At 37.6% G+C, this 27,957-nt stretch overlaps 1 protein-coding gene across 1 annotated transcript in view; it reads left to right on the top strand.

Annotated features, from left to right (window-relative positions):
- The window catches only part of CHCHD3 (coiled-coil-helix-coiled-coil-helix domain containing 3), a 267,569-nt gene that overhangs the window by 43,484 nt on the left and 196,128 nt on the right, over positions 1-27,957 (top strand). The window contains exon 3 of the mRNA XM_058530204.1: positions 10,663-10,744. Within this exon, the coding sequence (XP_058386187.1) occupies positions 10,663-10,744 (82 nt within the window). The remainder of the gene's footprint in view (positions 1-10,662; positions 10,745-27,957) is intronic.

Below are 27,957 nucleotides of genomic sequence, written 5' to 3'. Positions count from 1 at the left end.
AGGATATTGCACTATAGCTTAATGAAAAATATTATACCAGTATGTATTATGCTGTCTCACAGTTTTAATATATTTGAAGTCCCATAAATAAAATATGAATTAAAGCCTGGGTGTAAAATCTGAATTGCTTTATTTTAAACTTTCCAGGAGAGGCCATTGTTCTGCAGTGGTTAGCTAGTGTGTTAAATAGGTCCTTTTTGGCATCTCACCCTTACTGGGCTGTAGATGAAGCCACTGAAGCCCGGAAGTCTGACTATGTGGTCCTCCCACTATTCCTACTGTCTAGAGAAAGTAGGAGTAGTGGGCCACTGTCTAGAAATAGGACTCTAGTTTTCTTCCCTGTGAAAAGGGCCGTAATTGGGTCACGCATTTTATTTTCCTTCGAAAGAAGAAAAGTCATGAGATTGGGGTTAGTTGACATTTCCCAGGCCTTAGAAAGTTAGGTGCATTAGAAGGTAGGTTTTATTTTCAGACTGCTGAGTCTTTTGCTTTCCTTGGGCTTTGATTAAATGCAAAGATAAATTTAAAGGTTCTCTTAGAAAATAGTGTTGGTCAGAATTTAAAGAACTAAATATCTTAGTTGAATTCAGGAATTTTATTAGTGATTAATGAAGTTTTGGATAAAAAAATTTATTTTTGGATAAAATACAGTTTTTATTGCTAAAAAGCAAACACTAGTTCATAACAATAGGAAGAGGGGAGATTGATTTATGAATCTAAGTATTGGAGTGGTATTTGACTTTCTATTCACCAAAGCAAATTATTTAGGTAAGGACATTAGCCTTCATTAAAGCTTTTTAGTACATGAAAGCAGGCGTCTCCACTCTGTTTCACTGTTATAAAATATACTTTAAAAAAATGTGCTCTGAACCTTGCATCAGGGTGTTAATTAGGAAAGTGGACTAGAATATAACATATAAATGTTTGTTGGTCTATGTTACTGTACATGAAACACCCAGATCTTTATGAGTAATGTATACATTATATTCTTCAAATTACTTTTGAGAAACAACAACTAGCATTCATCAGTCTCTTATAATTTAGTTACGAATTATTGATTATGGCTGCCCTTCAAACATGCACGGATCTCCAGTATTGGTAAAAGTCATCTTTTATTTATAATTTTTCCACCTTGTTCCTTCTTGTTTCGTTTCTAAACCTATAATTGCTGCCTTTCATTGCTCTCCTCCCACTAACTCTGATGCCCACACAACCTGATTTCCATGCACTCCATGGGATGGTGGGTGATTGTAAGCCATGCTGCCAGATCTTCCTCCCATGCCCAGGGTTCACTGAGCCTGGACTTGGCTTTCGAGTCCTCCTCCGCACAGCACCCCGGGCAGCTACTGCCAGTTGATCAGAATTGGCTCATGAGGTGAAATCTGTTTATCATTTCTGCACATGGTGTCTTGGTTCATTTCTTCCTTTCCTTTCCATTTCTTCTTTGTCCCTAATGATGTTCTTCTCTCTCTCCCCTCCTTCATCTGATGAATTTTTAAGACCTATTCCGTAGCCTTCTACTAGTTTCTCTTTACACATATTTTTTCCAGGAGAATTCACTGAGCTCAGATCTGTGATAGTCATTCCCAAATCAGCATTTCCAGCCAAGTTTCAAATCAAATCTGAATTTCAGGTTCAAACATCTAATTGCCTACAATTCCATGTGGTGATTCTACCGTTACTTTCAATTGAATATGTCTGAAACTGAACTCATTATCTTTCTTCCCCAAACAGCCTCTCCTCCTTTACTTAATTGACCATCATGGGTATTAATTTTCTGGCATCTGGGTGCCCCTTTGACTTCTTTCTCTTTCATCTCTCAGTCAGTCACAGATGATCAGTTTTTCCCATGAAAGCTCTTTTATCTTCGACTGCATTTTTATGGCCAGTATCCTAGTTCAGGTCCTCATCACCTAATGCCATTGTCTCAAATTTGAAGGAGCATCAGGATCACCTGGAGGGCTTATTAACACAGATTGCTGGACCTCACCCTCAGGGTTTTTGATTTATAGCTCTGGGGTGGGGCTGAAATATAATTTCATCTCTTAACAAGTTCCAGATGATGCTGCTTCTTGGGAGGCGGGATGAGCCTACACTTTGAGAACCACTCATTGCCTTATGCATTCTCCATCCAGTTTGTCTAAAAACCTTTGCTGGATTAAATTTCCTGTAACACCCTGTTTCATTGCATTATTTCCATTTTAACAACTGTCCATAATGCCCTATTTCTTAACATTTCTTATCCAAACTCCTGCCTAGTTTCCAAGGCTCCTCACAATTGACCATAATTTACCTTTCTATTTTTTCTTACAAACAAGCTTTGTTTGGTTTCCTTTCCATCTACCTAATGTAGGCTCTTGCTCATGTTCCACCTCCTTCATGAAGTACTCCATGACTACAGCTGACCTTGCTAAATTTCCTTAATACCAAACCCCAATAGCACAATTTTACTAACTCAGATTATAATCTCCTTAATGGTAGAGACCACATATCTTCATCTCTTATAAAGCCTAGCATAGGATTAAGTCTACCTGGGTTTACTACCTAGTGAATTGATTTCTTTAGTTTGTGTTATTCCTAGAGGTTACTTGATTTAGGAGAAAATAATTAAAAACAAACAAAAATAATGTCATGTGGCTGACCAGAGAACAGAAAACTGAGCTTAAACATTGAAACTGAAACCTTTATAGCCAGTACGGTAAGTTTATAATGAATACCCATCCTTGTCTCCTTTATAAACAATATACTGTTGGTAGTGGTGGCCCCAGATTTTCTGTACAGGAGGATCCAGGAGCAGAAACGTGGTGATAGTGGTGGCAGTGGTGCGGAGAGCTGGGGGGAAGGGGACTTGGCTTGAAGTTCTTTTTTGAGTAGCAGTCACACTTTTTACTTAGATAGTATGTGATTTGACAGCGTGTGTGTTATGTTTCCTCGAAATCTTCCCCAAGCTACCCCAAAAGTTGGTGACTTATTTTACCTAATGACTGATATTTGACTTCACAAATCAAACAGTTAACACATTTTTATTGAACATCTGCTGTGTGCCTAGCAAACCCTGCATGGTATGGCCCCCTGTACCGCCCGCCCTGGCCTTCCTCCCCATGCCTCCCCTTTATTATTGCTTTGTCTGTCAAGTCTAAAGGCTGTTTCTGTAGTTTGCTGAGTGGGTATCTGATAGCTTCTCCAAATGAGCAAAGTGTCACTTAGAGGAAAACAGCTGACAGCGTATGTTGCCAACACACCATTTTATTCCTTTACTTTCATTTTAGGGGGCTTTTAGGGGAAGTGGAGGCTCAAGCATGAATTCGGTCCCATTAGTCTCCCCTTTAACACAGCTGTGTCAGGGGATGACAGGATGTTGGAGATTTTCCAGTTTGGGCCCTCATTTTACAGATGAGATCAGCCATGGCCTAAAGCAATGATGTGTTTTTGAGCAAAAGCACAAAAACTAATTGTGGCAAAGCCAGGACTAGATGGGAACCCCCTCTATTTCCTGCTTGGTCCTCTGTGCCTTCCACGAGTCTTGCTGAAGAAACCTGAGTACAGCCACACTCAGGACTATTGGAATGGAACGGAAACAGGTTTGGGTGGTTTTGGTCCTTCATTTGAGGTTGGAGATTTAATGCTGTTTAATTTATAGTTTTATCCCCAGTGAACAAAGTACACCCCTTTGTGAAACAAGCAAAAAAAAAAAATTAAGCTATGCATCAAAAAGCAATATCCAGAGGTAATTATTATTTTTTAATTTAAATTATAGATCTTATTTTCCTAAAGGTTTTGTGAAGTCTTGCAACTATTATTCAGGATATTAAGACATGAAATACTAGATGTATCTGATTCTCAATACTGGTTTTATGAATTGTGTACTTAAAAATGTGGGAACTGTAGAATATGAATGATGACCTTGTCTATTGCTACACAGCTTCTACAGCCCGGTATTGATGTTTGTTTTCACGTAGAGTGGAACATGGAGCTGATTTCCATGAGTACTTATTATGAAGCAAACAAGAAGGTGGACATTATTTGCATATTATGCCATTCAAATTAGAAATTTACGAAGGTATATAAATCCTGATGGAACAATAATACTGCAAAATAAACCATTAACTTGATGCTGTTAATGCTTAGGTTGCCAAACTCTTTGTAACACTGCCTTCTGATTCAATATATATGGTTATGAATGTGCAGTTAAGGATTTTCATTCTAACACTCATTAAATTTATTTATTTATTTTTTTTGTGAGGAAGATCAGCCCTGAGCTAACATCCATGCTAATCCTCCTCTTTTTGCTGAGGAAGACCGGCCCTGAGCTAACATCTATTGCCATTCCTCCTTTTTTTCCCCCCAAAGCCCCAGTAGATAGTTGTATGTCATAGTTGCACATCCTTCTAGTTGCTGTATGTGGGACGCCGCCTCAGCATGGCCGGAGAAGCGGTGCGTCGGTGCACGCCCAAGATCCGAACCCGGGCCACCAGTAGCGGAGTGCGCGCACTTAACCGCTAAGCCACGGGGCCGGCCCCAACATTGTCATTAAGTTTAATGTGTAAGTAGCTTCAGTTAACGTTGCTGGGTATCTAGACTGATGACATTTTTTTGATGGCAGTCTTAAGATACATTATCCTTAGGTGATAGTGAATGTTAACTGTCAGCTGAACGTCATACTTATACTCTGTGGTGTGAGTGTGTGTGTGTGTGTGTGTGTGTGTGTGTGTTTAAATCAGGTTTGCCATTTGCCACAAATGGGTAATGGCAAACTGTTAATGTTTCTTTCTAACCCCTGAGATTTATCCTAGTGTTCGTCCGACTCTTCTTCCAATCAAACCCTGTACCTTTTATAAGATAAGGAGCAGGACAGGATTTATCCTGCAACCCATGCTGTGAGTCATTTGGTTCTAATATACTGTGTGTTGTGTTTCATTGATTGCATGGATGCTTGCATTATTATTTTTAAAACAATCAGTGCCCTTTTTATATTAATGAATTTATTGAAATCATAAGATTAATGGATATTTCTGTGGAGCTGAAAATTTAATTTGGCTATATCTTTTTGTTTAAGCTTTGGCTCAACTATCTCAATCCTGGCAGGCTGAGTCTTTTTCTAAAATCTGCTGCTCGTGTTATGCAATTACATGCATTTATTTTCTTCTTATAGCAGATCTTTGTAGTTTCTCTTCGGTGTTTTTAAACTAGCATATGAAAGTAATAGGCTTTATAAAATTGGACATGACCTGTATCAGCAAATGGGAAAACCAGAAAGAGAGTGGAGAAAAGGAAAAATCCCAAAGGACCTGACATTTTTCTGAGGCAAGCCATCATTTTTATTAAGTAACTTACAGTGATTGTTTAAGAAATACTGTAATTAGGGAGGGAATTATAGTATAAGGATTATGCAGAGAAAATGAAGGGAATTGGTATGTCCGCTGAGGTCCAGGGAGTCTGTGGAAGTCTCAAATCATGGTTGCATTTTCAAGCTTTTGTTTTTCATAGATGATGAGACATTCATACAGTCATTCCATCTTTTGGAGTCATTTCTGTTCGCCATTCAAGGAACTGTGTTAAATGTATTACAGTGTCTCCCTGTCCCTCTCCCCCACTCCCCCTAGTTTAACCAGTTTCTGAAAACAGAATTTGAACATAAGTCGTATAACGTAGAAGACAGGTGGGGTGTAATGAATTTATGCTACACTTGCTCCAAGGATTAAGACCATGGTATTCACAGTTCCTAAGAATACTAGAGTCAAGTATAAGGTTAGGTATCTTGGAATTTCTTAAAAATTAGAAATTCTAAGAATTAGAAATAAGAATTAGAATAAGAATCTAAGAATAAGAAATTAGAAATTCTAAGAATCTTAGAATCTGACTGCCTAGAAATTTAGATTGTGGCTAAGAGAAGGAAAAGATTGCTAGGCATTTAGTAAAGAAGAATCTTTGGACTAACCAAAACATTTGTTTAGAATGTTGTTTACTAAAAACAAACAAAAATTTGTTAGGAATCATGAGCTGCTTTCAACTATTCAAGTATTATTTTCAATAATAGTTACAAATCAAGGGTTTAGGGCCAGACTTGCTGTAACCAAGCAATTGCAACGCTTGACTTTTTCTCACATGTTTTATGGTCAGTGTCCTATCATCTATCACTAATTGTCAAAAATGCCAGTGTTTGTGTTCATAAAGATACATTTGCCATTGAGAAAGAAATTAAACTGGTTTCCGAGATTTTAAACAGTATAGGGTATAAGTTTGTGAAGAAAAAATCCTATGTCTTGACACATTTTAAAAGGAAAGTGTGTATGCATGTAAAAGCTATGGAACCATTCTTACTGAGCTTGAAATAGTTCTGCAGATTTCATGGCAAATCTGATTTGTATGGCTTGAACATTTTTCTTTTTTACTTCTCATTTCACAAACTTTGCCAGCCCCTGAAGATCTGCTTGGAAACTCACTGTGCTAATAGGCAGAGTTGGCCTTTCCTGTGCTTCTCTTTAAAGTAGCCCATCCTGAAACACTGACCTTTTAGTTTAATAACAGTTTTATTTGAGAAAATGTTCAGATCCTGAGAGCTGAAAAGAGTGTTTTCAGAAAGGCCATTTTAAATAGTGGTCTCTAAATGGTATATCTTTTTCCCTTACGCACTTTGGATCAGACCTAACAGAAGAAATATATTGTTTCCTGTTGCTTTCTATATTCTATTGATTTAAAAACAAATAACATAAAACTTAGATTTGCTCAAAACCCATTTCTACATTGGTTTATTTTCCTGCCTGGGCTTTGATTTGCAATTTGAGATTTTAGACTATGCTAGGTCATGTTTTATCTTTTGTTGTTTTAAATTCTTGATTGTAGCTAAGGTAATTACTTTTTCAGCTGTGACCTTGGACTTGAGACCCAAAAGTTGTAATTTTTTTTTCTTTTCCAGAAATAGCAAGGGCATTAGAAAGACAGCTGTGCTTTGGTCCCTTTACTGACCAAAAATGCTGTCAATCAGTTGGTCCCTTGGGCGTCTCTTCAGTGGCCTTGGGAGTTTCCTGCCTTTTTCATTGCTGGTGCTTCCCTCCTCCCACCTTTCTCTCTCCCCTCATGGCCTATCTCAATGATAACCACCAGTTACCTGTATCTGTTTCTCACCCCACCCCATGGCAGGTGGCAGGGCTGAGGGGGATAGGCCGGAGGGTGTAGAGAGAGAAGACAAGCCCCGGAGCTACATTTCCTCTCTGCAGTTCTCCTGCGTGGCTTCCTTCCCAACCTCCCAGCTGGTCACCATTTGGTGATGGAGTCCTTACCCTTCTGTTCCAGGTTGATCACATAATAAAAAGCTCACAGCTGGTTTTGGCTTTTCCCCTTAGGAAGCCCCTATGTAAGAGGCATCAAATGCTCTATGAAGATATGAGACCATTTTAGCAACTCACTTAGAAAACTGATCTCATTGCTTGTTATTTAGACCTGGTATACAGAGGTCTTACAGAAGCCTAGTTTTAATTGACTGAATGAAATTCAGTGAAATTGTGATTGAGAATTTGATTGAATTTTGCCAGAGAAAAATTTTGCTGTGGTAATTGAAACAATCGAGGGAAAGTGGCGTGATTTCACGCATAGAGCCTGACTGGGTGTTGATCCTAACTGGCATGTTAAACTTCAGAGTATAGTTTGATCAGGTAGTACTAATTGGGTTAAATATTTGTTTCAATTTTTGCTACCAATAAAACTAGCAGCTGTGAACAACGTGAAAACAATGTAGTGTCAGGTTGTTTTGTTGTTTATGAGAAGTTGATGAAAATGTGAAAATCATCACCTTGTGGAATGCGTAGTCTAGAACGTCATAGCTAGCTGACACCCATGTAACCCACCCAGTCCTGTTTTTGGATGAGGAAACCAAAACTCAGGTTAACTGACTTAGCCAAAGTCTAGGTAATAGAAAAACAAAGACTATTCAGACTCTTTGCTGAGCTATTACTGTCTGTAATTTCTCTGCTGGTATTTGTATTGTTTTAAACCATTAATATTGAAAAAATCTTAAGATTTGTCTGAATGCAAACAGAATTCTCTGTTCTAGTTTTTTTCTTGATTTTCTCTGACCTTTTCAAAGCAGAAACTTGTATCTTTCTCATGCTGTAGACTACGAAGTAGGAGAGAAGCCAAACAGCAGTGTAGTATGTGGTTCAAAGGGACCCTAGAGAACATCCATTTAAGAATGGTCTTTTGAGAACACTGCTGCCCAGAGAGGGGAGTAACTTCCCCAAGGTCCCCCAGATTGTTGATGGCCAAGCTGAGATGAGACCTCAGCTAGTGTTTATGCCTTTCTCTGCTTCCTTGTCAGTTACTCTTTTTTTATATTACATTCTTTTTTTTTTTTTTTTTGTGAAGAAGATCAGCCCTGAGCTAACATCTATGCCAATCCTCTTCTCTTTTTGCTGAGGAAGACTGGCCCTGGGCTAACATCTGTGCCTGTCTTCCTCCACTTTATATGGGACGCCGCCACAGCATGGCCTGACAAGCGGTGCATCGGTGCGCGCCTGGGATCTGAACCTGGGCCGCCAGCAGCGGAACACGCTCACTTAACCACTACACCACGGGGCTGGACCCCTATATTATATTCTTTCTCTTGTCTTTCTTTTTTACAGCTTTATTGAGATACATTTAATGTATCATAAAATTCACTCATTTAAAGTGTGCAGTTCACTGGCTTTTTAGTATATTTACAGTTCTGCAACCATCTCGCAGTCTAATTTTAGAACATTTTCAACACCACATAAAGAAATCCCCCCACCTCCTTAGCTGTCACTGTGCCATTTTCCCCTTCCTCCCACCCCAGGCAACCACTAATCTACTTTCTGTGTCTATGGATTTGCCTTTTCTAGACATTTCACATCAGTGGAAGCATACAATATATGACTTTTTGTGTCTGGCTTCTTTCACTTAGCATAATGTTTTCAAGATTCATCCTTGTTGTAGCATGTGTCGTACTTCATAACTTTTTATGGCTGAATATCACACAGAATGGATATACTACATTTGTTTATCTACTCATCAGTTGATGGGCTTTAGCTTGTCTTCCCTTTTGGGATATTATGAATAATGCTGCTGTAAATATTCATGTACAAGTTTTTGTGTAGACATATGTTTTCAATTCTCTTGAGTATATACAGTTCCTAAGAGTGGAATTGCCAGGTCATATGGTAACTCTGTTTAGCATTTTGAGGAACTGCCAAACTATTTTCTACAGTGGCTGCATCATTTTACATTGCCACCAGCAATGTAGGAAGGTTCTGATTTTTCCACGTTCTCACCAACACTTGTTATTGTTATTTTTGATTATAGTGGGTTTGAATTGTATTACTGTTGTGGTTTTGATTTGCATTTCCTTAATGGCAAATGCTGTTGAGCAATTTTGCATGTGCTTATTGGCCATTTGTTATATCTTCTTTAGAGAAATATCCATTTATATCCTTTGCCCATTTTTAAGTTTGTTGTCTTTTTATTGTTTTGTCATAAGAGTTCTTTGTATATTCTGGATACAAGTCCCTTATCAGCTATGTGATTTGCCAGTATTTTCTCCCATTCTGTGGGTTGTCTTTTCACTTTCTTGATGATGTCCTTTGACGCTGTTGTTTTCTGAAAGTCCACAACTAAGAGAACACATCCTTATAACCTTTCATGTATCTTCACTTGTTATTATGCAATGTCAGCTAAATTAAAAAAATTGTTTTGCATATCCTATTGTAATTCATTTTTTGCACATGCCCTGAGGCAAGGCACTTACAGTGTCATTGCAGAGCAGAGACAGTACTGTCTAGTTTTTCATCTAATAGCTTCATAATTGTTAGGTCTTGTGTGTATTCCTAGATCCTTCCAAGTGTTTCTGCTGCTTTCTTGGTCATAATTTTGGTAGTGGGTTTCCAGTGAAGAGGAAATAGTCTCTGCTTATTTCCTTGGAAGGCTCTTAAGGAGTATGTAAAATTTGTCTCATTTGCTATCATAGCTGTAAGAATCTTTACAAAACATATCCTACAAAATTTTGTAATTGGAAAGACCAGATGTTTCAAATCAAGTCACCACGTATTTACAAAGCTCCAGAGCTCCAGCCGCGTTCTCAGCACTGTTCTGTGTCTCTTTCCAGTTGTTGGCGCTTGGATTTGAATGACATGTATTCCAAAACATATGTTTCAAAATTTTCTTAAATGTCTTTTTTCATAAATCTTGGAAAAATGAATGTAAATACAATTGATTTTCTTTTTGTAATAAATGATTTTTTAAATGTTTAATTATCGAAATGAGAATGCTTTGGTGTCCTTTTCCTCTCTGAAGTCCCTTCCTTATAGCCTCTCCTGCCCTCATATGCAGTTGTCAGACTTTAATGATATGACATCATTTTAAAGAATTTGTACTTAATGCTCAGTCCCCACTGGGCAGTAAGCAGCTCCTTGAGTTTATTATAAATTTTGGCAGTTGTGGAAATTTCTAGGTCACCAGGGACCTCTTGATTAAATTACTCCTGAAGTGACTAATTGGTCTTTTCCACAGTGCTTAGGTAGTTCCAAGGAGACACTGACCAGCGGGCAGGACTTTGCCCATTAAGATCTCATCTTAGCTTTGCTTTCCTATTTTCTTGCTTTTGTTTTTAAGAAGTCACTTATTTTATCTCCTTCTGCTCTTTATTGGTTTTAGTTTCTGATGAAGAATTGAAAAGAAGAGTGGCTGAGGAGCTGGCATTGGAGCAAGCCAAGAAAGAATCTGAAAATCAGAAACGGTGAGTTTTATAGTATCTGAGAGAGATTTTGGTGACTTGTCATATTATCAAATATCGTTAGGGAGGAATGATTGTAAAAGAACTCATTATCTGTGTTTGGCTGAATTTCAGAATGTGCTGAACATATGAACTTGGCCACTTTCAGTTTTGGATCATGCTTGTTAAAGCCCTATGTTGCCTTCTTTCCAAACTTGATTGTGAATGACCAGTATATCTCTTGTGTGGTTCTTAGTTGCATGAATACTGAGCCCTCTTCTCTCAATATGTGAGAAGTATTTCTTGAGGATTCTCTTGGCATTTCTTAGGCTAGTTTTGTTCAATGAATGTGTTTATGATTGAAAATTATATTGTCTACTATGGCTACTAAGGTTAACAATATTGTAGCTAACAATGAATGTCGTATGTTATACATAGTGCTCGTATTAACCCAGAGCACTAATTAGTAATATACTCACTTAAAAAAACTAAAGACATTACAGAAATATGTAAGGTTAAAAAATCAAAATCCTCCATAATTCCATTCCACAGAGATAACTGCTCTTAGACATTTTATTCCTCTGTACATCCTTCTATATTGTGGTTGTTATTATTAATACTACTAAAAACAGCTAAAAGAACGTTCACTGAAGTGTTTTTGTAATAGTAGAACACTGGAAGCAATCCAGATGCCCATCATGGGGGACTGGATGAATGAATTATGGTTCATGCCTGCAATGGAATATAGACAGTCAATTAGATCCTTATGTACTGATTCAAAAAGATGTTGAAAAGCTATAAACTGGAAAAAAAGCAACGTTCAAAACAGCATAAATAATATTTTTTTTGGTAAAAGCACTACTTTTTAAAGACTTAAAGTATATACTTATTCATAAAAATATGTGAATACATTTTAATCCAAGATAGAGTCAAGTGCTTCCCATCTGTGCTACTTCTGAAATTTGCATATAGCACAGAGCATTGTTGTTATATGATCCTGTGAATGTCTTTCTGCTGCGAGCACTAAGCACGTGCCTACCGCCTGTAGATGCTTAGTATGTGTTTGTTTTTGTTTTGGACTGCTTACCTATTTTGCTTGAGAGAGCTAAATGTAAAGAATCTTTGAGTTCGATTCTAGCCCTAGTGGCCACAGGACCTTCAACCGATAATTTAACCTCTTTGGGCCTTAAATATTTCATCTCTAAAGTGAGGGGTTTGAAAAATGTTCTCTAATATTTCTTCTCTTTTGATGAAGTGCCAAGCTATCGCCGATTTGCTTGAAACCTATGAAATAGGACATGAGTTTTAGATTAAGACCACCATTTTCTTAGGAAATAGAGAAAGTACACGGCTTAGGATTTAAAAATCAAGATGTAATTATACTGCTAAAAGGGTCGTGCGTATATTTCAATAGTTTCCCACACAGCACTTTATAATTATTTAATTGGGTTAGGTTGATAGAGTATATAATTAGATAGCGAAGTTTAAATATTCAAAAAATTCCAGGCCATTTATATTAAGAAGCAAGGAAAATCAATATGTTATGGTAGAATTTCTTGTCTTTGAAATTTTATTATTTTCAATTGAATTTTATTTTAATAAGGATTTTTTAGTTAGACTCTCATATTTACTTTGCTTATACTTCATGTAGGATTTTTTGCCTTACTTTCTGCCCATATGGTGCAGGCTTTTTGTTACAATAACTCTCATTGTGGTGATTTTTTTTTTTTCCTTCATTATTCAACTCCCATTTGCTCTGCCTTGGTCTGTGAAAGGTAAAGGGCAGATGAGATGAATAAAAGGTGCCTGTGAGAGCCAATTTCATATCTCATGTGGACTGGGCTTGGCAGCCTAGCTGTAACCTGGACAAATGACTATTGATAAAGAATTTATTTTCTGTCACCTTTAAGGAGAGCAAAGGGGAGTACAGCCTTTTTATTATTTTTTCTTTTAAAAAAATGTTTTATTTGAAGCCTTCTTCATGAAAACTTCCAGCTGTCAAATCTTGGCAAAAAGTGTGTGTTCATCTGTATGATAGTTCTTAGAAGAATCAATAGCTATTTTTTTCTTCTTCTTTCTCCCAGAGGAGAAACTTTAGAAAAAGCATTAAGAAAGTTTTATGTGCAGTCTTTTAAAAGCAACTTTTTGGAGTCACAAAGCGTTTGTACATTATTGTATATGTTGCCTTAATTGAATAAAGCCATGTGAGCTGTTTTAGAAAATTGTTCCTCTGCCATTGTACTGTCACGTGTTCATGCCTTGCTTACCAAATCTTCTCTTTTCACCCCAGATGCACACATAAATGTAAGCAAGTTCTTAAGCACTTGAGATCGGGACAAAGGCACACATCCACATAAGGAATCAAACTTGTGCAAAGAGAATTTGGAAACCATTTCAATTGTGATATTTTTCTTCATAGAATATTTAATTTTCGTTGCTTAACCTTTTTATTATGGACATTTTTAAGCACATTCAAAAAGAGAGAAGACTACAGTGAATCCCCATGACCCATCACACTGTTTCAACAATTCTTGTTTCATCTGTACCCCCACTCTACGTCTGTGGTGAGTGATAACGAGAAGCAGTAATATTTTTAACAGGCTGGTGAACTTTGTGGCAGGGAAATATTCTGCAGTGTCTTCTGTCAGGCTAGCTTAAATAAGGACCATGTTTCAGTTAGGTTTTTATTTTTGGTTGAAAGACTGAAACTTAACTCTGGCTAACTTAGGAAGCAAGGACATTTTGAGAAGCATTGGGTAGCTCAAAAGAATCAATAGGGAGGCTAGAGAACCACTAGCTGGGGAAGAACTGGATACTACTGAAACTGTGCACAGTGGGGAAGAAGTAATGCCCCAAAGGAAATCAGGGTGAGGGTTCCATAACAAAGGGGAAAGGTGGGTGGCTGAATTTCATTGAATTGAAGATGCCATTGATTTTAAGAAACATTGTATTTGATGTACCACCAAGAAAAAAATTGTTGCAAATTATAACACAATAGTTTCTCTCTTAGAATTTTCTTATTGAAAGAGCTCGGTAAGACTTACTTTGAATTTTTAAAAAGATTTCACTTGTGTATTCATAAGAGGGAAAATGTAAGCAAAATAATTAGGTTAAGACAGTGGTTCTCAACTGGGGGAGATTTTGGTTCCCAGGGGATATCTGACAATGTCTGGAGACATTTTTGGCTGTCACAACTTGTCAGGTGTTATTGGCAGCTAGTGAGTAGAGACCAGGGGTGCTGCTAAGCATTCTCTAATGCACAGAACAGCTCCCACCCCTGGCCCCTGCCCCAAACAAAGAATTATCTGGCTCAAAATGTCAATAGTGCTGATAGTGAGAAAACCAGGGGTAAGGTATTCTTAAAACCTGTCCACATTGGATCTAATTTCTTCTGAATCACATTTTGACTCAGGGTCTTATGTTCTTGTTTTTCCACACAATGTCATATTCTGTGCCATGAAAACCTTGGCAACACAGCATTCCTTAAAAGATTGCTCCACTGTGTTGTTCCTGGTATTTTTCCAGGCTACTGACACTAGTTTTGCAAATTTTGATGCTTATGAGCAAGCAATGACAACTGTGCAGGACTGCTGCCTGGCAGACAGCAATTGTAAAATGCTTTCAGGCATGTGAAAATGTGGAAAAATATGGTCCTAGTATTGTATTTCATCAATACAGTCCATATACACCCTAGACCGTAACATCTATTAGATTGAAAATAACTTCTCGAGTTTCTGCCCTAACTCTTACCTTTTTACAGTGTCTCTGACTGGTGGTGCCACACACATTTAGACCCATTCAGAAATCATGTAAACTGAAGATATTTCATTAGGCTATTTAAAATTTACCTGAACTCCTTTAAACCTCCACTCCTTTAAATCTAATATGCAGATATGGCACAATTAATGTTGCTTTAGAGAAGGTTTCTATTAGGGCCACAGTGACACGCAGCTCATTGCAAGCACCATGATTGTATGTGTTGTCATTTCTAAAAAACATTTACATCTGGAATCTCCATTCAGTTTATCTTACATCTGATTCTGTTTTATGAGAATCTTGAGTAATTTGCTTAGTTAACAAAATCATGTCAAAAAATCACTGACATAGTATTAGTCCACACACTGAAACTGTTGGATCTAATTTGGAATCACAGTTTTGCTTATCACAGCATTTAATGGATGGAACAGTTGTTTGGTGTATGGGGAGCCCAGAGTAAAATAAATGCCCATGTCAGAGTCTGTTTCTGCTCTGATAACTCTATTGCGTGTTCTAGATTATAGCTGCCCATGTTGTGTTGTGACTATAAGCAGGCCAATATAGCAGGGACATAATGTGCTGCAGTTTGCGTATAGACTTTTAAAATGTGATTTACTTTTCTGCTGCACCCTAACTCCAAAAGTCAGTCTCAGACAGCAAGAAAAATGTGACTACTTCTGACTTCTGACCTTTGGCATTTGAATTTCACCTCTTTACCTATAAAGGCGAGTGAAAGTGTTTCAGTTTTAATAACCTTTCCTCAAGAAACCAAGAAGAAAGGGAATAGCTACATGATGTAACTAGCTATACATCAGCCAAGATTACTTGCTTGCTGTTTTTAGATGGACGTCGCTTGAGATTTTACCTTATTTTTAAATACTTGGAAAATTACATTAGATTTGTGAGACTTAACTAATTTGGTTTAATAAGTGGTTTATCTGAAGTAGTCAGAAATTTCATCAGGTATCTGGGTCAGTTAGAGTATAGCACAGTTCATTTATTTTTCCATTTATAGCTTCAAATAAGGGCTTAAAACTTGGTTGTACTTTTTAGTTTCTCATAGTAAAGGTGAAATTCATAGGGATGGTACCTTCTGTTTAAATTCATTATACATAATAATTCATCTCAATTTTATTATTAGATATTTTATGCCTTTAGAAGAAAAACCTTTTGAAAAAGGAAGGAGGAAAGAATCCCTTAGAGATAAACAGCTTTTTATGGGTTAGCGTCACATTGAAAATACATGATATGAGAAATTGTCTACCTATCCTGGTGCCTTTCACAACAGTAAACTCTCACAAATGTTTGTTCAGTTGAATGAATCACTAAGGCGGGAAAATCTTGATAATCTTCTAGAAAGGGCAGTCTTATCTATATACATATGCATATATATTCTACATTATATTAAAAATAAAAACAAAAAATAAACTATGCCTTTAAAATCAGACATTAATCAGAGACTATAGATAGTTGTCTTATAAATCTTTGTTTTAAATTAGTGTAGCATTTAACACTGTTTTCCAGTTGTAGACACAAATTACACAGTTATGAAATTACATACCTTCAACTTGCATGTAATCTCTAGGTATACAGTAATTAAATAAAATTTTCAGGGAACAACTACTATTGATAACTAATATTTATCAATGGCTTATCACAAAAGTGTAGTTTTCAAGTGACCTTAAAAGATCAGTTAGCAGTCAGTATTTTCTTGTGGCACTCACAACTGTCACAGCCAAATGAATGTCACTTCTAATTTACAGATATTTATAAAGAAGGTGATTACAGAAATTTAGGTTATAATTCTTCAGTGACACACACCTGATGTCCACACCCTGTAGCACTGCTGTGGTGTGAGCATATTTCCCAGTGTCTGGCTCCAATAGGGGTAGTGTAGAGTTTGTTGGCATTATCTGCAAAATATTCCTTTATATGCTCTAACATTTAAGAGACTCTTCTGTAGTTTAAAAATCCCAATATGTCAGATTAATTTTCTTATTAACCCCACTGAAGTCCTGTTTTCTTAAAAATGCATATTGCATTGCTGTTGTTTTATACCTGTACTTTTCTATTCCATTATGCTTAAAAGTAGTCAAAGACCTGACCAGTTCTGAATGTAACAGGATGATCATATCCTAGCCACCTGATACTTTTCACAGGAAGATGATTGAAAGTGCTGTGTATGTACTAGGTATTGGAATCTTGTGCCATTTGCTATTTTCATCTTTTTTCTTCAAGTGGCACTTTTCTATTTTTAGTAGAGACAACTGCTTCCTATAAACCAACAGTTATAGAAGGTTGGATTATCTAGTCTGTGTTTTATTCACATCTCTTTACTTCTTTTTCCAAATCCAATTTTCTTTCTTGATGCTATGCTGTTGTAGAATCCTACCCTGAATTCTGTTTAAGAAGCTGTTTTTACATGGTAGGAATATTAAACCTAGAAAACCAGAATCAATCAAGCATACCGTAGAAATCTGTGAGTTTTTCATTGGTTGTAATAGCAGCAGTGATGTTCAACCACTTCTTGTTCAGATGTTTCTTTTGACAGTAATTACAGCGTTTTCTCTCTTGAAGCATAGTGTTTGAACTAATTTGTGCCAAAGTTGGTTTCTGCATTTGGAAGTTTCTAGGAGTTGGTTTCTGAGTGTTCTGTAGTTGGAGTGCTCCTTGCTGAAGTTTTTCCATTACCCAGAACAATCTAGGGGGGAGTGGGGGTTGTAATGTACTCTATAAATCATTTATTATTCCTTATATAAACTATTAATGTTTATTGTCAGTAGTATTATTGTTTTATAAAAACAGATGACTGAGATAGACATATGTAAAGTTTTTTAGCCATCTGTAGAACCAGGACCTAAATTGGACTGCCCCATAGCCCTACACTGTCTGCTCCTGAGGTGAGGGAATCCTATTGTCTCGCATCATCCTGTAAACATTTATTCAAAGGAAATCCAACATGGAACCCCTATAGAAAGCTGATTTAAGTGCCATCTGGTTATGGCTAGGATTAGGCTGAGCTTGTCAGCCTGTTTTTCCCCTTTTTACTTCCTAGAGACCTGGGAATCATCCTTGCAGGTCCTACTGTTAATTAGGGCTTAGTTTGGGAAGCTTCTGGTCAGGCTCATTTTCTCTCAGATTTGAACAATTTTTTTGTGAGTATACTTTTCTAGTCCAAATAACATTAGTTGTATAGACTCAGTTCTGTTTCCGTTTTAGAAGATGGGTGGGCAGTGGCCTGATGTCCATTTCCTTGAGTCCAGAAGTCCATATTTATGGACAGTGGTCCATGTAGGCTGGGCCTTGCCTTGGCTGAGCCCTCAGTCCTGGGCCTTCTGGAAGCCATCTGCTGATTCTGCTGGTGATGAATGCTGTGTTAGTAAGAGTGTAGAAGAATGTGAGATCTTCTGGGGCAGTTCACTCTGGAGACAGTAGAGAAATATACAGAGAGGGTCCTCCTTTCCTCTCCTGACTTTAACAGCTGTGGCAATAGAACCTTGAGCTGAAAAGGAGTGTGGGCAATATAATTGTAAATCAGATGTAAATTTTAGCTCAGCATTATAATATTTCCAAACATTGGCACATTTTCATGTTTAAGTAATAACTCCCCCCCCCCTTTCCTGGTTGCAGAAAACTGTTCAAAAGAGAGTAGCTCTTCTTAAGTTTCTCTTAAATATTTTATTGAGAGAACCCATATCCCCGTGCATCCCATTCTTACCCAGAAGCAGGTATCATTTGTCTTGGATGAAAACTTTCCTCACAGTTTATATGACATCCACATAGAATATGCACACTGGGGTCACATTATCTGTTACGAAAACCCATTATCTATTAATGAAAACCATTTCAGAGTACAGGACCCATATACCCAAATAAAATGAAAAAATAAAAATACGTTATCTTGTATTTACTGTGTGCTCGGTACTGTTCTGAACACTTTATATATTTTAATTCAGTTCATCCTCACAACATCTCTGTTATCCCCACTTTATAAATGAGGAAACTGAGAGGTAAAGAAACTTGCCCAAGGTCATGTCTGGTAAGTGGTGGGTCAGGGATTTGAACCCAAGTCTCTGTCGAGTTCATGCACTTCACCACCCAGCAGTACTACCTTTCCGTGTGTACAGGGAATACTTTCTTTGAAGTTTTTCATTTATAATTGTGGGAAGACTAACAAGCATTTACTTGGATTTTCACCCCTAAACCATTAGTAAATAAAAGATCTCTTGAAAATGACCTCTGTTGTGTGCTCCTGGTTATTAGATCTGGGCAGCTGCTCAGGGTGATATTTTTTAAACTTCCTTTATCTTAGGACCAAAATCTTTTGAGAATTTGTGTTTAAAGTTAATATTCTTTATTTATGTAGGCTCTAACTTACTATTAAATGCTTGTTTGTGTGCACATTTTCAGTGGCAATTTGAATTTCTTGTTAACCTGAGATTGGGACGTTGTTCTTAATAGCACAGCAGGGGGCGGGTATGTGGAAGCAGATGGCAGCCTGCCTCCTGAACGCTAGAGATGCGCGTCTGCTTCTGGTCAGTGAGGCACAGGTGTGCTCACAGCATTCTGCCGAGGTCAGGGGAGCAACTTGGGCCCTTCCATGGTCTGGGAATTTGTCACCTTCCCTCCAGAGTCAGGAGGCATTCAAAAAGTGCAGCATTTACTTTAATAGATGATTGTGAAGTGGAAATCATTTTGCATTTCTCCTTATGTATCTGTCCTTAGAGGTTTTTTCTTTTTTTTTTTAATAGAAGACTTGGACTCATTCTATTATTTTGTGTTGGTTCTGTTGCTTGATGTGTTGGGTTTTTGGTTTGTAGTATTCGTTGTTACTGTTTATTTGCCTTTTGTATGATCGCCAAGGTATTTTTTAAGTCATCACATTTAGTCTACAAACTTATGTTTTTAAATCAATTAAAAAATTAGCTGCTGGGGCAATTTGCCTTTGGAACTAGAATATGGAATTCCTCCATTGAAATATGTGCAGCAAGCACAGGGGCAATTTATTAGTTATATACTTTTTATAATTGCTTCCTTACACGTAAATATACACACGTAGCTCCTCCAGGCTTAAACCATTTCATTTGGAAATTTTTTCAGGTTATCCCATTAAAATGATTTTAGTGTGATTTTGGTGTCAACTCTAAAGTATAAAAATGGAGATTAACCGTGTAAATGTTTCAATTAATGATTTAAATTCGAGTTCCTTCACAACTTCTTAGAACCAATCTTTTAAATCACTTATTTCCTGGTGCCATTTTATAAATGTAGTTTAAATTAAAACAAAAATCTCTTAAAAGTCCATAAATTACAATTTTGCTTTCCTGATGGGTTGATGGATTAAAACCAAACCAAATTAAAACAAAATCAAAAAAAGTCAACTGAAACCACTAATTTAATATGGGAAATGTCCATTAGTTGATAAGTCATTACCCAACAGGCTTTCTGTAATTTTTATTATTTCTACAGAACCAGGTGGGTTTGTCTTACAAAGATCCTTCCTCCAACTACTGAAAACGTGGATAATAGTGATTTGTTAAAAAAAAAATTTACGAAAGAAATATCCATTATTGAAGAAATTCAGATGATACAGAAGTATGAAAAGTTAGTCATGTTTCCCCTTTCCTCTCCTGCTCTGCTCATCTCCCCATAAAAGCACTCACATATTCATACCCTAGGGCAAATGTGTTCTTAACAGTATTTTATATAGTTTTTAAACAAAATGAAATAGAAGTAATAATATTGTATAACATGCTTTTTTCCCCCTACCCAGTCATGTACTGTGGTCCTCTTCCTATGTACAATATGTACAGATCTTGAGTAGACTTTCGAAGTGATCATATATGCCAGGTAAGAAGACTTTATCTAAGAAAAGTAATACTAATAATAGTAATAATATATAATATTAAGTAATAATTTGTAATAGTAATAGCTAACAGTTTTTGAACACTTCCTTTGTTCCAAGCATTGGTCCGAACACTTTGCGCATATTGATCATTTCATCCTCACAGCAACCCTATGAGCCAAGTTCTGATCTGCTGGTACCCTCACTTTCTAGATGAGGTCTTGAAACAGAGAAATTCACTTGCTTGCAGTCACATTCCCAGAAAATAGAGGAGTTGGGATTTGAACCCAGACAGTCTGCAATCTGAAGCCATACTCATCATCACTCTCCTAGACTGTGTCTCAGAGGCTAAATTATTTTCTGGTCCAACAGTGATGTTACCTATCATATGTTAGTCTGAAGGCTCTATCTGAGGCTCTTTTGATGTGATTTACTGAAGATTTACATTTTTTAGGTTTTAGTATAGTCAATTTTGCCTTGATTGTGGAACTCATTAAATAAGGAATTTAGTTTTGAACAGAATTCACAAATGAAGGGACTTTTTTGGTGTTTTTGTTTAATTCATATGAATATATTTTGAAATAAAACTGTCAAAATACTGTCAAATAGTGAGTGAAAATTAATATTTCTGTAGATTTTGCTGTAAAATGTTGGAAATTGTGCCTTTCTTTATGAATATACCTGTCAACTGTACAATTCAGTTTTTATAGACTTAAAGAAAAGGAGCTCACCCTATTGTCCAAGTGAGTTTCTGTAACTTACGTTATTTGTACAGCCCCAGGTGGGTCTGATTGAGAAAGCACTTCCTTTAGACTACTGAAAACTTGGATGTTAGTCTAACAAAAATTGAGCTTAACATCAGAATTTTGATTACTGATTATTCATGCTCCCTTTTTCTTGCCTTTATGTCTCTCCTTTCCCCCTTCCGATTAATTAGTCCTGGTGTCTCTGCTTTTAAAATGTATTGCAAATCCGTTACCTCTCACCATTTCCATCCCTAAGTCAGTGGTTCTCAATTGAGGGAGAGGTTGCCCCGCCTCCCCTCATGGGACATTTGACCATGTCTGGAGACCTTTAAGATTGTCACAAGTTGGAGGGTGCTGCTGGCATCTGGCAAATAGAGGCCAGGGATGCTGCTAAATATCCTGCAATGCACAGGACAGCCCCCACAGCAGATGTCAGTAGTGCTGAGGCTGAGAAACTCTGGTCTAAGCTGTTGCCATTTCTCACTTGTGTTATTACAGTCTCCTGCAGGGAGCCACTCTCGTCTCCCAGATTCCACTCTTCACAGAGCAGTGTTAATGTGCTTGAAAAAACGTATTTTGAAACATGGCCGTTTCTTTGCTTAAACTTCTCGAATGGCTTTTCATTAGCTTTAGTATAAAGCCCAAACCTTCCCCTTGACCTTCTAGCCCTCTGCTTCCCTTCAGATACTGACACGCTCAGACCTCATCTCTTACCTCCCTCTCATTGAATGTTTCAGCTGCCTCAGCTGCCAAGCTGTCTGTGCCTGCAGCTCTTTGCCTAGAATGCGTGTGTTCTGTATTTTGCGTGGCTGGCTCCCTCTTACTACTCGGAGTTCTTCTCAAATAAGATTGCTTTATCTACATGTTCTTTCTTCCCTGTCCTCTCGCTCTAGCTGTCCTTTCTTTACTTTGTTTCTTCGTAGCACTGTATCTGTTTATTGATTGTCTCCACCGCTGGAATATAAAGGTCTAGGAGGGCAAAACTCATGGTGTGTCGTATCCTAAGTGTCAACAAGAGTGCCTTACTAAATTACAATAATATTTTATGGTTGTGGCTAAATAAATTAAAATGGAATAGAATTTGTCCAAAAGGAAAAAGAGGCAGGAGAATCATCATATGACAACAGTAGCTACCATTTAATGACTGCCTACTGTTTAGGAAGGTGCTGTGCTGGTATATTTGTATACATTAGCTCTGAACTCCCTGAGAGCCTTCTGGTGAGGCCTGCCTTAGCCTCTGTGGTAGCCTGTACAATGCTGCCCCCCACATTCCCCCGGGATCCAAGGCTGGTGAGCTCCCACACCAAACTGGGGAGCAAATGGATGTGGTAGCTCTGCTCTCTGGGTTTATTTTACAATCTGAACTGAGCTCAGAGAGGCTGAGTACCTTGCTCAAGGCTGTGCTACTGACAAAAGGTAGCATCAGGATTCGAATCCAATTCTCTGTTACCCAAGCTTCTTTCTGAACACTTCCTCTTTAAGTTTTCTTGGGTCTTAGGAAACAACTGCAATTCATGTCTTCCCTTGTAGTAGGCTTAATTGGCTTTCATTGTTTGATATGGGGACTGCATTTTTAACTCCAGAGGCAGGAGTTTCTTTGGTTTCAGGTGACTTATGCAAAAATGATGGGTCTACTTTTTTTTTTTTTTTTTTTGCTGAGGAAGATTGGCCCTGAGCTAATATCTGTTGCCAATCTTCCTCTTTTTGCTTGAGGAAGATTTGTCTGGAGCTAACGTCTGTTCTAGTCTTCCTCTATTTTGTATGTGAGTCACCACCACAGCATGGCCACTGACGAGTGGTGTAGGTCCGTGCCTGGAAACTGAACCCGGGCTGCCAAAGCGGAACGCACTGAACTTAACCACTAGGCCATGGGGTCTGCCCCTGGATCTACTTTTTCATCCTGTCCTGAGACAGTTGCTTAGCATTGTCTAAAAGTGAAAAACTGACATGAGAATATTATCTGGACTTTGGGCTTTTTATTGGCGTCTAAAAACATATTTACAATTTGTAACTACATGTAAAATATATACTGTGTCATGCATTCATATTTGTATGAGACTGACCCAGAAGGTGTTAGTTATCTAAGTCTGTGAGCCTTGAATGTTGGGACGGAAGTCGGGAGGTCTGTGGCTCTGGTCATGTACCTCCAGTTAGTACCCATGAGCCCTGTTGCAGGTGTTCCTGTTTTCCTTTGAACATTTGGTGCTTTAAGGTGATGGTGCTCAGGGCAAGCTGCCCCAGGAAGCACCACTCTGGTATGCGGATTATTTCGAGCTGAAGACAATAAGGACTCAGAGAGCTCAGGAAAAATATTTGAGTTTCCCCTCCCAAACTGCCTAAAGAATTTAAAACCAAAAAATCTGTTTTAGGAAGGGGTTATTATCATGACTGCTATAAAAGATAATTTAGGATAGAGGTTACAATAGAAAAGGCACCAACAAGCCCATCTTATCGGGAGTCCTGTCTCTCTGGCCACATTCTTTGGATGGCCCTGCGAGGAGCTGTCAGACAATCATTTACAAGGGAAGTCTCCCTTTGTAAAGGTATCTCCCTCTCTGTATTGAGAAAAAGGGGGGGTGAGCTCATTTCTAGTGACTTATCAATGTGGAAGGTGAGGCCTTGGGGCTGCATAATAAACCTTACTCTTGTTTACTGTGCTTTAGTGGCAATCTCCTGTGACTGACTCCCCCACCCCCAACATCCTCCTTTGTCATTGGCTGAAAATGATATTTAAGATGAGAATTTCTGCTATTGTGTTGAGAAACGCAGTGTCCCTGCCTTCTCCCATGTATGCATGTTATTAAACGTGGTATTGTTTTCTCCTGCTAAGCTGTCTTGTTGATTTGGCCAGCCAGGAGAACCTTACGGGAAAGGGCGGAGGGGGTCCTCCCTCTCCCCCGACAAAGGTCAAGAGGAGCCCTGAGCCACGTGGATTTGTATCTTGAAAATTTGTATCCTTTACCTGGTTTGGTGAGAGTTTTTTGTTGAAACCTGAGAAATCATCTCTTCCCTTAATCTGCTTTCCTCGCAATCAGTGGCTGTTTAAGGCACCAGCGGAGGGAAAAGCCCAGGCTGGCCCTTGATGGCAAGATTGCTCTGAGTTTCAGTGTTCCTGTGCATTTTGCAAGATGAATGTTGTTTTATGCTTCACGTACTCTTGTATCTATTCTCCTGCTACCTTTAAATGTTGGTTTTTTTTTTTTTTGGTTGATTTTTTTGTTTTTTCATTTTCCAGCAGTTTGTCATAGGAATGACAAAACGCTCAGCAAACTCAGCTTTAGACAGCTTTCCACAGACAAGAACGAGGAATTCACCAGTCAGGGAACAAAGTGAGAGAAAGATGAAGAACAATATTAGAAAAGAACCCTTTGGGAAGCTGTACAAAAAATGTTATATTAAAATCGATACCAGGGCTTGACCTTTTGTGGTACTGTATATTTTAAAGCCTTCTATTGATTCTCTTTTAATAACATGTTTATTCTAGTTTACTGACATAAGTCTAGGGAGAATACAAAAAGAAAAGATCAAATTCTTTATTATGGCGGTCATTTAAATTTGTCTCAGGCATTTTTTATGGCTGACTAGTGTTATCTTTATGTATTTAACATATATCATCTTACACAGTTTAAGACAGAGATGTTATGAAATTGGCAAAGCGATTTTTTTTTTATCTTTATTGAAAATATGCTTGGCCTTGCTGTGATGTAAGTTTGCCCCCCCCCCCCGCCATTAGAATTTCTTGCTTTTCTGCATGTGTATAGAAGACAAAAAAGCAAAAAGGTCTCAATTTGATTGATTTTTTTTTTTTTTCTCCAGTCCTGCAAACCATCGGTAGTCTAATCTGCCAAGTCTGGGAATATCTGGTGACAGTTCTATGCATAAAGACAGCTGTCTTTTACTGTATAGCTAATGGCAAAATGTTGAAGAATAGGAAATCTCCTTACCTGATCCTTTTGATCACACAATCTTTCATTTGTGAAAGACAGAAATATTCATTGCTTTTCACCATGTGGGGCTTCACTTAGGAAGGCCATCCTCTGAAAGGTGTCACCCAGCCATGAATTGATTGCACTGTGTGCTCATCTCCTCCGGTTTTTTCCATTAGGAAAAAAACAGGATTAATTTTCTTACCTTATTCAGATGATTTTTCCCAGCATAACAGATATTAAGAGGTATCCAGAACAGCAGGAAGGACTTGAAAGATACACCTGGAAATGTTATTCTCTAAATGGCAAATTAAATGAGATTCAACCTGTAGAACATCAAGTTAATAGGCTCGGGGAGAGATAGGATGCTTGGATCTAATTCACGGTTTTAATATAATAGTCCTGTTGTTTACGGGCTATCTGATATCACATGTTGAGAAGCCAGACAGCAATTCCAGGAAGGCTGTAATGAATTAGAGGACATTTTGAAAGGGCAAATAAATTAATCAAGAAGCTAAAAGAATCAGAAGATTGGGAGACATGTATTATAACATTGCAGGGAGAGGACTCAGCAGAGATGGAGCTTGAGGTCCCTAAGGAGGTCCAGAGAGCAGCTAGTTTCCCCCGCCCTCGAGTTGTAAATGCTGCAGGGGTCTGGGGTCAGCAGTAGCCATGATGTGGCCATCTGCTCTGCCCACTTCTGGTGGCCACTCAGGCACTGGGTAAGGGGAGTTGGTTCCTGAGCACTGACCCTGTCCCGACTGCTTCTAGAGTCTGTCTCTGCTTGTTTCTCTTACCTTGTCCCATATTTGGTTCTTTGTTGTAGCCTGGTCTGCTTTTCTGTGTTCTGTCATCACTTCACCTGTAATATCTTCCCTAGTACCTAAGAATATCTATAAAGACGAAAATGTTAAGGCATGAGAGAGTAATAAGAAGTGTTTTTTTCTAATTACCAAAATAATGTACACTGTATAGAAAATTAGAGAAATGCATCTAAACAGAATGGAGAAAATGAAAATCGCTATAATTCCAATATTCACCCAAAATCATTGTAAATATTTTGGTACACAGTGATACACGTAAGGGAGAAATATAGCAGAAGTGGTATCACATTGTCCCTGTTGTTTTTCTGAGCTGCTTTATTTTTACTCTTAAGATATATTATGACTATGTTTTGTCATTGTATGATTTCATGGTAGTTCACTACTAGATATTTAGGCTTCCAAATAAATGGTTCAAAATGTTTATTATGAGCACACTGCTTTGAATATCCTTGTTATTAAATTTATACATATCTGGTATTTCCTTAGGATAAATTCCTAGAAGTGGAATTACTGGGTCAAAGGTTATACAAAATATTATTATTGTCAAATTACCTTCCAGAAATTGTGCTGTTTAGCTCACTACCAATTATGAGTCCCTGCTGTTGTCTCACTTTTGCAAATTTTGAGAACATAGTGATAAAACTATTATGTTGCGTTATGCCCACATGACTGTGCCTTAACTTATCTGTTTATTTGGCTAGTATTTTTATTACTTTTAGATGGCTGGTTCTAGTGGGATGGAATAGTCTTTTTTGTTGCTTCTCGTTACTAGAGTTTGGGCACCTAGTAAATATTTGCTAGATCATTTTGGATTATTGTTAAGTCAATGTAGTTTTTAAAAAATGTAACTCAACTTGAATAAAGTTCTCTTCTTAGCTGACTGTAGATATAACAACCTGTCCCTGAGACCTTTGTACAGCTGATGAGATACAAGAGACATACAATAATGAGAGACAGTATACAGGTGGTGGGCTCCAGTGCCCTGGAGGGAGCTCAGTGATATTTCCAAAATTGCTACAGCAGATCCGGCCTAAATGTGATTTAGTTAACCGATCGCCACCATGCTGTATCTATGAATGTGTGATTGTGTTGTAAGAGCAAGTGTCAGTGGAAGAAATAAACCAGCTTTGAGATATTTCCAGCTTTATAAATAAAACAATGCCCTGCACACAGTATGTACTACATAAACATTTGTTAAATGTTGAATTTGACCGTACTTTCATCTTTTGAAGGATAAGGTGGTGTTTGCTTTTTGCTTGCTACAAAAAAAAAATGGAAAATCAAATAAATTTGAAGATTGAAATGAAAAATCTGTGGCAAGTGAAGTGCATGACTACCCTATAGGCTTAAAAAAATCACATAACTTATGCTTTTGTTAATTTTTTGTTGCTTGATTCTCTATAATGACTTCATTTTTAAATTTGTTTTGTAATTAGCACAGTTATTTTATATTAGAGGTTTTCATCGTACTGTTCTAAAAATATAATATTTTTTCCTGGAAATTTTCTAGATTCCAGACTAATAGCAGATCCACAAGACTAGTTCATTGTTCAGGTTCACCCTGGAGTGAGTGTGAGCCTGGAGAGATGCATGCGCTTCACCCTCACGCCACACAATGTTGATTAATATAATGAACACAGGTGGAATTGAGAGGTGGAAGAGATTTCAGTGTGTGCGTGTGTGTATGTTTTTAGACAAAAACAACCCAGAATTGGGAATCAGAAAACCAGAGTTCTAGTTCTGCCTTCTCCTCTTATTAACTGTTTGAGCAAGGTTTGAGCAAGCAAAATCACAGAATTTCTTTATCTTGAAGAAAATGGAAACGGTTATGAAAGCAATAAATCCTACTTCCCTCCTAGTGTGTGAAGATCAAATAATATATTTAAGTTGCACAGACCCTGCAAACTTTTATAATAATGCTATTTTTAATAATAATTGAAAACAATAATGATTGTTATAACCACAGCTACTTCTACTGTGACTATTAATCTCTTGAATAAACTCCCTCCTTATTACAAATGTGACAGTGAGGTTTGATGCAAATGTTAAACCAGAAGAACCCTAAACAGACTTTCTTCAGTTTGCTGTATCATAGTGATTAGATCCATAGACCACCGAACCAAAGTAAAAAGTACATATC

The sequence above is a fragment of the Diceros bicornis genome, chromosome 3 (genome assembly GCF_020826845.1).
Source record: "Diceros bicornis minor isolate mBicDic1 chromosome 3, mDicBic1.mat.cur, whole genome shotgun sequence".
In the NCBI taxonomy this organism is placed as follows: domain Eukaryota; kingdom Metazoa; phylum Chordata; class Mammalia; order Perissodactyla; family Rhinocerotidae; genus Diceros; species Diceros bicornis.
This window is presented reverse-complemented; position numbering and strand designations above follow the sequence as displayed.